The 13450-nt window shown below is 33.2% G+C and overlaps 1 protein-coding gene across 1 annotated transcript in view; it reads left to right on the forward strand.

The window, feature by feature from the left end:
* Positions 1 to 35: 35 nt before the first annotated feature.
* atg9b (autophagy related 9B) overlaps positions 36 to 13450 on the forward strand; it is a 37737-nt gene continuing 24322 nt past the window's right edge. The window contains 7 exon segments of the mRNA NM_001320078.1: positions 36 to 80; positions 551 to 701; positions 2324 to 2367; positions 5251 to 5315; positions 5429 to 5599; positions 10297 to 10438; positions 12407 to 13155. Coding sequence (NP_001307007.1) covers positions 593 to 701; positions 2324 to 2367; positions 5251 to 5315; positions 5429 to 5599; positions 10297 to 10438; positions 12407 to 13155 — 1280 coding nt within the window. The 5' untranslated portion in view covers positions 36 to 80; positions 551 to 592.

The following is a 13450-nucleotide window of genomic DNA, read 5'->3' on the forward strand; positions in this document are numbered from 1 at the left end:
AAAGTGACGACAGGCGATGTTTGTTGTCATATCTGTTTTTGTTGTGAAGAGCAAAGGCGAGGACCATCTGTGTGCGGATGGTGAGGCTCATTTTGCGTGTTATAATCTAGTCTCTTTTGTTATATGAATATTTTCAATACCGAAATTTCAACTAGAAGATTATTAGCGATATTAGCATATACTCAGCAGTTTTTTCAGGGTGAGGTTAATGTGTAACAGTCATCTAAACCGCTCCTGTTTGCAGACAGTTCGTAAAAATGATTTATAAGTAGTATGTTAGGTTTATATTAATAACGTTAATATTTACACGTCGTCGTAATTTGTGATTATAACATGCGTCTTTGTCTCTTAGTAATCAATAATCACGCTTGTCCTTGATTTAACAGTTCATAAACTGGCCGTATGATTGTGTGATTTGATCAGAAAATACACTAAAACAGTCTTGTGTGATTAGTCAAGTCGGTCAGTTGATCTAGTTTATTTGCATGTGGTGTAATGTGGTTCAATTGTCGTATTTGAGCTGTAATGTTACAGTAAATCTGTTTTTCAGGATCTGTGGTGAACATATTAGAGAGGTAGAATGTAAAACACGATGGCTGGTTTTGAGACATACCAGGAGTATCAGCGGATTCACGATTATGATGAAGACTCGCCTCCAGGAGAGGAAGATTTACTCATCCACGTGCCAGAGGGAAGAGGAGGTCATTATGGTTTGCTTTTACATCCTCTAGCTATGGAAAATATACATACCACACAGTGGGTACGGAAAGTATTCAAGCTGTCTTATATTGCAGCTATTTGCTAAAATTAAGTTTTTTTTTCCATTTAATGTACACACAACACCCCAAATTGACAAAAAAATAAAAAAATTTGTTGACATGTTTGCAAATTTATTAAAAGAGAAAAACTGAAATATCACAAGGTCCCAAGTATTCAGACCCTTTGCTCAGTATTTAATAGAAACATTTTTTTTAAATTTAATACAGCCATAAGTCTTTTTGGGAAAGATGCAACAAGTTTTTCACACCTGGATTTGGGGTTCCTCTGCCATTCCTCTTTGCAGATCCTCTCCAGTTCTGTCAGGTTGGATGGTAAACATTGGTGGACAGCCACTTTTAGGTCTCTCCAGAGATGCTTAATTGGGTTTACATCAGGGCTCTGGCTGGGCCATTCAAGAACAGTCACAGTTGTTGTGAAGCTACTCCTTTATTTTAGCGGTGTGCTTAGGGTCATTACCTTGTTGGAAGGTAAACCTTCGACCCAGTCTGAAGTCTTGAGCACTCTGGAGACTCTGGGACTGTATTGGACAGGCGATGAGCAGTGCCTGTTTTTTCTCCACACAAATAGTTTAGGATTAAGCCCAAAAAGTTCTATCTTGGTCTCATCAGACCAGAGAATCTTAGTTCTCACCATCTTGGAGTCCTTCAGGTGGGCTTATGTTTCTTGCACTGTGGAGAGGCTTCCATTGAGCCACTCTGCCAGAAAGCCTTGACTGGTGGAGGGCTGACTTTCTACAACTTTCTCCCATCTCCTGACTGCATCTCTGGAGCTCAGCCACAGCCTTAAGTGCAACAGAATTTTTGTTGTACCCTTGGCCAGATCTGTGCCTTGCCACAATTCTGTCTCTGACCTCATGATTCTCATTTGCTTTGACATGCATTGTGAGGCGCAAGGTCTTATATAGACAGGTGTGTGGCTTTCCTAATCAGTACCAGTATATTGATTACTCAAATCAGTATAATCAAACACAGCTGGACTCAAATGAAGGTGTAGAACCATCTCAGGGATGATTAGTTAAATATGTCAAAGCAAAGGGTCTGAATACTTAGGACCATGTGATATTTTAGTTTTTCTTATTTAATAAATCTGAAAAAATGTTAACAATTCTGTGTTTTTCTTTCAGTATGGGGTGCTGTGTGTACATTGAGGGGAAAAAATTAACATAAACGATTTTAGCAAATGGCAGCAATATAACAAAGTGAAAAATTTAAGGTAGTCTGAGTACTTTTCGTACCCACTGTATATGGTAACAAACATGAAATAACACTCTGTAATGAATGTATTTTTCGAATTAACCCACAGCGCATTAACTAATGTTAACAAACATGGATTTGGTTTTTAATTACGCCCTGGTGAATTGTAAAGTGTGGCTGAAATTTCATTAATGGTTTACAGAGTGAAACAAGAATCATGTTTAAATTGTAAATCCAAAGATTTTGTAGTACTAGTACTTTCCATAGATGTAGCGTATGAAAAGAACAGTGTACATCTTTTCCTATATAAATCATAGTTTCTGATTAACATTGTCTTTGTTGCTTTTTAGACCCATGGCACCATATCAAGAACCTCGACAATTTCTTCACAAGAATATCCTTTGAAAAACAAAAAACAAAATCTTGTGCAATATAATTTGTCAAAAAAGAAAAGGGTTTTTTGGGGATCAAAACAAAAGTGTGATTCAGCGTTTTATATGTTTTTTTTAAATTGCTGTAATACATATTTTACATTGTGTCCTTTTTGATATTATTTTTAAACACAAAAAATAACAACAATGATTTTACAGAAGATTAAAATTAAATTCCAGTCAGTGCAACATTAGTTTAAATACGAAAAAAAATAGATAAAGAAAAAAAAATATATTATATATATATATATATGTGTGTGTATATAAATTATTCTTGTTCTTAATATCCATGAAAAAATATAATAAATAAATATATAATTATTAATAATATGCTTGAAAGAAAAATTATACAAACACTTTTTTTCAGGCATATTTCAAACAAAAAAATTAAAGTCTCCCAGTAAAGTCCCGAAATATTAATTAAAGGCCTTTTTAAATCTTTTTACTTTATACCTCAAAAATAATTTTAATAAGAACGGGTCAGAAACAGTGTGTTGGCTAAATTTGACATTTTATTTTGTCATTTGTGATCATTCATTAAGTTTCCTTCGTCTTGGTGCTTTTATTCATCAAGGTTCGCCACAGCAGAATGAACCGCCAACTTATCCAGCCAATGTTTTACACAGCGGATGCTTTTCCAGCTGCAACCTAGTACTGGGAAACACTCAATTACACTCATTAACACACATACGCTATGGCCAATTTAGTTTATCTGGACTGTGAGGGGAAACTGGAGCACCAGGAGGAAACCCAGGAGAACATGCAAACTCAATACAGAAATGCCAATTGACTCAGCAGAGACTCAATCCAGCGACCTTCTTGCTGTGAGGTGACAGTGCTAACCACTAAGCCACCATGGGCCTGTTTCAGAAAGGAGGTTAAGTGAAAACTCAGAGTATTTTAACCCTGAAATGAGAAAAACTCTGGGTTTTCGGTTTCAAAATGGCAGGTTTGCTAAACTCAAGAAATCAGGGTGTGTCAAGCCTGTTTCTAAAAGAAAGGTAACTTTAACTCAGAGTCAGTTACTGTGGTAACTTACTCTGTGAATCTAACCTGGTCCGGAGCAGGTTTTATTCTCTAAACTCTGAGTTTCTGTCGGTCTCCTCCCCTTTTTTAAAGATGAAGCGTATTTCTAGCATTAGTCTTACATTTTCACACACCTATTTTAGAGCTCATTTTGGAGATGCCCATAAAAACGATTGATGGAAACGTCATGATTCACATAACTTTTGAAAATATTTATAATAAAACATTTGCATAACTGAGTAGGTTAAACTTTTATTTGATAAGAAAAGATGCGCATAAACTACGAAGTGCACTTAACAAATTACAGTATGTACATTAAAAAAAAGTTTGTTAGAGATGATGATGAAAATGTGTGTAAATGGACAAACCAGCTGACTGAGCACACAGTAGAACATCTTAAATGTTGTTTTAGCCATTCTAAAATGCCTTAATTGTTTCAGTATTAGTGTATATTATTAATTACCTCCGAGCGTCTGGAGCGTGTCAGGATCGGCCGCGTCTGGCTTCAAACGCCCCCACGTGTTCATTGTGTCTTCTGAGGCGCAAGTATTAAATAAAAAATCATTAACGCAGCTTGTTCTACCGCAGTAAATTCTGTTTTTACTCTTGATATTTGGCGCAAGTTAATCAGGAAGTGACTATTGTGTTCTCTTTGACTCGATAAAAACGCTGCTTTATTCGCATCTTTTAGGCATTATTCCAGTTTTGCACAAATTTATGTAAGCCTGTATTTTGATGGAAACATAGCTATTGCCTACATTTTTGTCACACACAGAACAAAGTCACGTACAAGGCGTGTACTTTTTTCCATAAATATTTAGCTTAACCTTCGACATGTACTGTTACTAGATTAAAGGGATTATTATTCTGTCTAAAAATTATTTTTAGCACTGCTTAAGTTCTTAGTGTTATATCAACCTCTATCACTTGATCAATAAAAAGGCAGACACACAAGTGCACTGTTAAATCTATTAAAACTGATAAACGTGTATAAAAGTTTAGAAAAAAGTATAAACGTCACACATTATATTACTTATTTTATTATACTTAAATGTTTAAATAATTTAAATAAAAAATTACGCATTAACTTGAGCAGCTGTTTTCCCAGGCTAACTGTCTCTGTTTCACTGATGGTTGCTTCTTTTTAAATATATACACTCATATTTGCTAAAACTTTGCATGAGCAGATCAAGTTCAGCTGGGGAAAGAAATGGTGATCTCTTTTTTTAAGATGTTGCCATGGTCACTCATAATATCTGCGCTCCATTGATAATGCCTTTTTATAGTCACGGTGTGCGCGCTTAACTCTGAGTTGGTCTACTCAAAGTTGATTGACCCAACTCAGATCAGCTATTCTGAAACTGAAAACTCAGAGTTTTTAATCTCTCGGTAAATCAACTCAGAGTTCAAGTTTAAACTCCGAGTTGTTTGAACCTCCTTACTGAAACAGGCCCCATGTCGCCTATTTGTGATAATATTTACATTTATTTTATTATTTAAAACGTTAGCTACTTGCATGTAATATGCTTTCTAGGTACATAACCACTCGTTTGCAAATTCAATGCAGACTCTAAAATGTCTGACGCACATACATTTCATACGCTAAACCAGAAAATTGCTAATAATTTTTTTAAAATGCATTTTCCTCAGAACAGTCAGGAGTTGTGTAATGCTCAAAACTGTGTTATTTCTCTTTTTCATGGAGAAAACACACTGTCTCTATTCATCAAAGGGCAATGTTACGCTCTTCATTCATTACTGACTAAACAAAGCTGTGCTTCTTTAAAGTTGATTGAACTGTTTACTCTTAACACGCTCACATCTATCACTTCCATCAGAAGAACGGATTCGCCTGCATGGTGTTATCAGAGTTTTTTGAACTTGTGTAAGTTATATTCTCTTTTTTTGTTGTTGCCTGAAGCGTTCATTCTTTAGGGTAGGTTTGTATGCATAGCACTTACGAACTAATCATGTCTGTTTTTGCATTCCCATATTCAGGCAATTCCTGTTTGTGGTCACGTTTACAACTTTTCTCTTCAACTGTGTGGAATATGATGTTCTCTTTGCCAATCGAGCTGTCAATCACACGGGTCAGAGCCTCGGGCCTCTGGACAGGAGCAAAGTCACCCTTCCTGATGCTATTTTACCTAGTGAGCAATGCACTGAGAGGTCAGTTTGTCCACATTACACTGGAACAAGCACTAAAAGGACACTGAGCGTTCTTTTATTGTGTAATGAACTCCTTTAGTTATGCTCATTTACTTTACTTTTTTTAACACTGTCTTTATTGGTTTTAGCTTTTAACTTTTCTAAAGAAATCAATACCAAACATACAATAAATGTAAAAAAAATAAATAATTAAACAAATTTGAAAATTAAAAACAAATAAATAAATTAATAAATAAATATATATATATATATATATATATATATATATATATATATATATATATATATATATATATATATATATACATATATATACGTACATGAACATACAATATAAAGGTACATCATATAACAAAGATATATCAATAGCAGGTGAAACAATTAATTTGTCTTTGTTTTAATTACATTTTACTTGACTTTTTTATTTTATTTTCACAACATATAATTTAAATAGATAAATAATAATTTGTCTTTAACTAAAATTACAATTATTAATATTGTTTTTAAATAAAGTTAATATTAAAATGTAATGATTACATTAACTTTATATTAACAAAATAAAAGCCTTGATCATTCCAGTGTTTTTATCTTTAACTAGAAGTAAAACAATTATTTTTAATTTAATAACTAAATTATTTAATTATATAACTCTCTAATTGTTAAATTATTGATTATTAAACTTAAAATAAAACAATGAAATAAAACATTTTGTTTATATTTTACTTGTAAAATAAGGTTAAATTGACACCTAAATGACTAAAGACAATTCAATAAAAGCTAAATTGATATAACAACTAACAACTTTGTCAAAATCACATAACAATTTTAAATGTTTTATTAAAATTCATTCACACATTTATTTTCTTTTCAGCTTAGTCCCTTTATTAATCTAAAATTGAAAGTGAAAAAATCTATAATTATAGCTAAGAAAAAAAATCAATGTTTTGCAAAACTAAAATTAATAGTAATATTCACAAATGTGAACATTTTTAATAAATAATGACATTAAAATAGAAACATTTAGGATATGTATATAATAAATTAAAAGGATTAAAATAAAAAGACTTAAATGATTAGAATTTAAATACACACTATAATAGCATAGAAATAATGTCAACATAACTCATGAATAATTTAATTTCGGCATTTATGCAAAAAAAACGAGTTTACAATTTTATCATCAACGAATGATCTATGGACAGGGCTAAAACCAATATTTCAAATATTATATTAAAAAAAAAAACCAAATATGCCTATTACAACATATATAATTATAATAACTAAGAAAAAAATCACTTACAAAGCTAAAATTATTAGTAATATTCACAAATGTAAATAAGTAATAACTATTATTAAATAATGACATTTAAAATGAAAACATTTATAAAATATATATTTAAAATTAAGATGTTTCAAATTAAGATGAGAATAAAGAGTTAAATTATTACAATTTGTATGCATACTATAATAGCAGAGATATAATTCAAACGTAACTCATAACTAATTTAAATTCGGCCTTTATGCAAACTAAGTTGTAGTTTAGAGTTTACAAATTTGTCATTATTAAATGAGCTGAGATCAGGGCTAAAACCAATATTTAAAATATTATATTAAGGAAAATCAAATAAGTTCATTAAATCATGCATTGTGACTGGCAGTTTTCTGATATTATAATAAAATATCTAGACATTGCAAATAATATTTTTAATCACGCTGCACCACTCAGGCTTTATTTTACTTGAGGCTTGGATCGTATCTTAACCCAGCATGATTTCAAAGCTGTAAGTTGGTTTGTTGTTGCCATCTGAATGTTCTGTCAAGCTTGATTTCAGTCATTCTCAGAATGCAAACTTGCCCAGAAGCGCTGGCTGAGAACGCTGTTTTCAAGTATGGCAAATATTGCATCACACTGGGACTCAATTCAGCTTTACAGTGAAATTTGCGTCATATGACGTTCAAAAGCTCAATGTGATTCGTTTCCTATTTCTCAGACAGAGGCTCCAAAATAAACAGACTGTAAACAAGCACCTGCTGGAAGCAAGGACCCGCTGGTCTATTTCTGTGTCTGTAGATGATAACCGAAACTGTGTATTACGCAGCACTCGTAGGTTTTAAATAGACACAGAGTGATATTAGCAACTTGGATTTTTTTTTGCAAGTTTTTATGTATGGACAGTTTATGTTTTAATAGTGAGGAAATGTTGTTGACAGATTCAGATACACAACATAAACATATTAATATCACAGTTGACTCACTTCAGGAGAAATGAGATTCATTCAGGAACAGCTTGTGCTTTCATCCAGTAATTAAGACTTGGTAAACATTCTGTCGGCCATTTTTATAAATGAGCTACACCAGTGTTTAAACATCACCTGGATCAGCTGGATACCCATCCAGCTGCAACCCATCTCTGGGAAACATCCACACACACTCATTCACACTTATTCACTACCGACAATTTAGCCAGCCAATTCACCTGTGCCGCATGTCTTTGGACTGTGGGGGAAACCGGAGCACCCGGAGGAAACCCACGCGAACGCAAGGAAAACATGCAAACTCCACACAGAAACGCTAACTGACCCAGTTGAGACTCGAACCAGCGACCTTCTTTGTGTGAGGCAACAGCACTACCTACTGCGCCACCGCATCAAATTATTGTAATGTTGATTTTTTGGAGTGTTGCATGATTAAACAGAAGCCATTCTAATACACTGATCTGATGAGCAATGTGCGTTTCTTATTTTTATTGTTGTTATCAATGTTTAAATAGGTTTATTTTTTTAGGAAATTGTAGTACATTTTTTGCCATTTTTTTTACTTAGTAGAAAGAATAAAGAAATAGCATTTATTCAAACTTATTTGTGACATTACAAGAATATTTACTGTCATTTTTATGTTAATAAAAATGAAAGAAAAATACTTCATGTCAACATCAAACATTTGAATTTTTTTTCAAAAAATAAAATAAATAAATAAATAAATAAATAAATTAGGTTGTCAAAAGATTAAACAAAAGCTTGTATTCTCACACACACACACACACACACACACACACAGCATAGCAGTACGATATATTAGCATTGGTGAGAGGCGTGCGTTGGCACGAGGTTGCAGGCAGAACGTCTTAGTGTCCGACCAGTGACGATAGTCATATCGCACTGCTATGAGTGTAATATTGCATTTATACAACAGTTGACGCCATAATCATGTATATAAAAAAAAAAAAATTCTGCAAAATCCTTTTTTTTATTAGGAACTACTTTCTTCTGCCATTCATTCACATCTGCAGCTAAAGTCAGAACAACAGAAACCGTCAATAATTCACCAGTGTCAATTTAGAGCTAGCATTTGAATGATTCTTCAGCATCCTGTCTAAAATGATGACAAAACAGATTATTTTACTCGCATTTTAAGATTATAAGGCTGAATGGCAGGAAATGCCATCAGTCTACAGAGATTTCTTAGTACTTCTCTGTTGCAATCGGGAGTTCACAATGATTAACCCCGAAAAAGCAAAACAAACACTAGCAGATTACTGTGGTACAAGTACAACACTTCAACAAACAAATGGGAGAGATCGACCTAGAATGTCACTTGTTTTATAATAATTTAATCAGCTGTAGTTTGAAATATATAATTTCTCCCCTAAGCACTTATTATGCAGTCTCTGTCGCCATCTTGTGGTGCAACTCTTTGCTCTGCTCAGTATGACTGGTCCGATCTCCGAAATTATAAATATTTAAAATAGACACTATTCTTATAAATAAACTGCATAGTTGCAATCTAAACAAATTATTATAATTTTTTTTTTTGGTTTTGTAATTTTGTATGCTTTATTTATTTATACACAGTAAGTATACAGTTGAATCATTCGACTGTGGCGACCCCTGATTAATAAAGGGATTAAGCCGAAAAGAAAATGAATGAATGAATGAGTATACACACTTTATGTAAATACAAACTTTTTTTGTATGCCATTAATCGTTTGACAGCACTAAATTAAATGCATTCTGTGTGCATGCAAATCTCTCTGCTCAGCAGGCTGTTGCTATGTGGTTTCTATGCTGTTTTGAGTTGCCATGTATTTATTTATTGGGCTATTTAGACGGCTGCTATTTTCATAAATAAAGTTTCGAAGAAAATCTGGTCATTCTATATATATTTTTACGCCTATTTATAGTTCTACCTGATTTTATTGACTCTCACTCACTGTGCAGAAAACTAACATCTTGAGAGTCCAAAAAGCATTCTCAGTGAATACCATCATCAAGCTAAAAATATACTTGTTTTTTTTATATATAATATAGTTAAGTAATATCACAAGTGCTGTTTTCCCAAATATCAGCATGTGAGCTTGATCATAAAGGTAAATATCAAAAGCAGCACAACAAACAAGGGGTTACAATTCACACAGATTGTATTCAGATTTTTCAATTTGTTTTTAAATGAAAACACCAATTAAAACAGGGATTTGTCGCCACCTACTGGCTGTTTTCCCTGTTATATTTATGTATCCATGACAGGGATAAACCACCCAAGCTTTCAGCACAAAAACACCCTCATAAAAATTTTTAATTATCAAATAAATAGATAAATGATATATACCAATTTATTATTTTTGTTAGTATCATATGCCCTTGAGCATTCCCAGCATCACCTGCTTTTCTAATAGTGATGATCTTTCTCTCACAATCAGGATTCAAGGAAACAGCTGGATCATCTTTCTCTTGATAATGGCAGCCATTTTCTGGGTGTACCGGCTGGTGAAAGTGATCTGTAACGTCCTCAGCTACTGGGAGATCCGGCAGTTTTATATCAAAGCACTGAAAATAGAGATGGTAAAAGATGTGTTCATTACATGAGTTTAAAGTACATACTGTTGTTGTTTTTTTCTTTCAGAACTTGCTTTCAGAGATCACTTAAAATGGCATTGGGTTGTGCAAATACATTTTTTTGTTCAAATAGTGTAGAAATATAACAGAAATTTAGAGATAACTTGACAGTTTTTATTTTCTCTGGGTTTAGGATTTATATGTACGTGTTTGAATAAAATGTAATTTGTTGTTTTATTCTGTAAAGTACTAGTAGCATTACCTCCAAACCTGGAATGAAAATATTATCATTCATTTTATTTCACACAATAGCAATGTTTGAACTTCAGAAGAATTATGAACTTATCATTAGGTGGAATAACCCTCATTTTCAATCATTCATTCAAATATGAGACATGAATAATGATCATAAAAATATGAAAAAATAAGTCCAGCGTATGTATGAATATTTTGGTGTTTGCTTTTATTAGATATTTTAGATTCTAATAAAGGTATTGAAATTACAATGTAATTGTCATTATTGTAATAAACAAGTAATTATTAGACTTTTATTGCAGATTTCTGCTGAATGATTTCAGGTGAGAATAGAAGCTAAAAACCTAATGAAAATTTATTTTAAATACAGTGAATTAAAACTACTTGTTCGGTAAACAAAGCTACAGAAGGTCTTTTACATAATTTATTCACTAAAAGACTGAGAAAATATTATTTAACATATTTATTGTACCCACAAATCCGCTAAACATTTAAACAGTTAAATTTTTTTCAACAATTGAAAATAAATATAAAAAACGGAATATATACAGTTGAGGTCAGAATTATAAACACTTCTTTTAATTTTTTTTCTATTTTATATATTTGCGAAATTATGTTTTGCAGAGCAAGGAAATTTTCACAGTATGTCTGATAATATTTTTTCTCCTGGAGAAAGTCTTTTTTGTTTTATTTCGGCTAGAATAAAAACAGTTTTTAATTTATTAAAAACTACTTTAAGGACAAAATTATTAGCTCCTTTGAGCTAATTTTTTTTGGATAGTCTACAGAACAAACCACTGCTATACAATAACTTGCCTAATTACCCTAACCTGTCTAGTTAACCTAATTAACCTAGTTAAGTCTTTAAATGTCACCTTAAGCTGTATAGAAGTGTCTTAAAATGATCTAGTCAAATATTATTTACTGTCATCATGGCAAAGATAATAAAATCAGTTATTAGAGATGAGCTATTAAAACTTTTATGCTTAGAAATGTGTTGAAGTAATCTTCTCTCCAATAAACAGAAATAAACACAAAAAAAATAAACACAGGCTAATAATTCTGACTTCAACTGTGTGTGTTTGTGTATATATATATATATATATATATATATATATATATATATATATATACATACATAAGTAAATGGATGGAATGACAAGGTCAGTAATCTGTGGAAATCTAAGTTTCTGCGGGGCCTAGATGACTAAATATTAACGGGATAGTTCACTTAAAACTGAAAATATACTCATTGTTTACTTATTTATTTATGTATTTTATCTTTTTTTGAACACAAAATAACATATTTTGAAGAAAGCTGAAAGCCTTACTTTTATTGTACGAAAAACAAATACTGTGGAAGTCAGTGTTTACAGGTTTCCAGCATTCTTCAAAATATCTTCTTTTGTGTGAGTAGATGTTCACAGAATTCTCTGTCAATTTAATACTAAATATTATTCAACAAGTAAATAAAATGTGTATACCAAATTGTGTTTTTCACCTAAATATTGTTTTGATGCAAGAATCTATACTGGTACTGTTTGGTTTGGAAAGCAAGAAAATGTCAACTAATTTAGTTTTTAGCTAATAGATTGGAACAATTGATGTCTTACTGATCTACTGACTAATATGCATCAATAAAACAGAGTTAAACTAAAATTATTTCATTATTCAGTTTAATTTAACCCAGTTTTTTTCTTATTTATTTTTGTTAATCAGGATGAGTTGTGCAACTTCACATGGCAGGAAGTCCAGAACCGTCTCATCCTCCTCCAGCGTGAGCATCCCATGTGTGTCCAGAAGCGTGAACTCTCTGAACTGGACATTTACCACCGCATCCTGCGCTTCAAGAACTACACAGTGGCCATGATCAACAAATCCCTGCTGCCTGTCAGGCTCCGAGTGCCCTTCATAGGCGACGTCATCTTCCTCACACAGGGCCTCAAATACAACTTCGAGCTCATCCTCTTCTGGGGCCCGTTGTCTCTCTTCCAGAACAAATGGAGCCTGCATCCCAAATACAAGCGGGCAGCAAACCGCCACGATCTGGCCAAGCAGCTCAGTCGGGTTATTCTGCTGACTGGACTGGTCAATCTGCTGCTGTGCCCGTTTGTGTTAGTCTGGCAGGTGTTATACGCGTTTTTTAGCTACGCAGAAGTGATCAAGCGCGAGCCGGGGAGTTTGGGGGCTCATCGATGGTCCCTGTATGGACGTCTTTATCTGCGGCATTTCAATGAGCTGGACCACGAGCTCCAGGGCAGGCTGGGTCGTGGGTATAAACCCGCTGCTAAGTACATGAACGCTTTCGTGTCTCCTCTGTTAGCGGTGCTGGCCAAAAATGTGGCTTTCTTTTCTGGCTCAGTGCTGGCGGTGCTCATCGCTCTGACGGTGTACGATGAAGATGTGCTCACCGTCCAACACATCCTCACGGCCATCACTGTGCTGGGGGTCGTCATCACCGTGACCAGGTATGAGCTCAGCTTTATTAGTTTAGGAGCTTTGCAAGAAATCTGTTGGAATGAGGCTTTAAGTTTCAGGGTACACAATGGTTAATTGGTAATTCTATAGCAGGAGTACAACTTTTTGTTTTTAATAAGACAAAAAATCAGTTACAAGTGTCATATTTTTTTATATTTATAATATTTTATGTAATAACATTTTATATACACAGTTGAAGTCAGAATTATTACCCCCCCCCCCCCTTTTTTTCTGGAGAAAGTCTTATTTGTTTTATTATGGCTAAAATAAAAAGCAGTTATTAAT

This window comes from Danio rerio, chromosome 24 (assembly GCF_052040795.2).
Source record: "Danio rerio strain M-AB ecotype USA chromosome 24, GRCz13ab, whole genome shotgun sequence".
Lineage (NCBI taxonomy): Eukaryota > Metazoa > Chordata > Actinopteri > Cypriniformes > Danionidae > Danio > Danio rerio.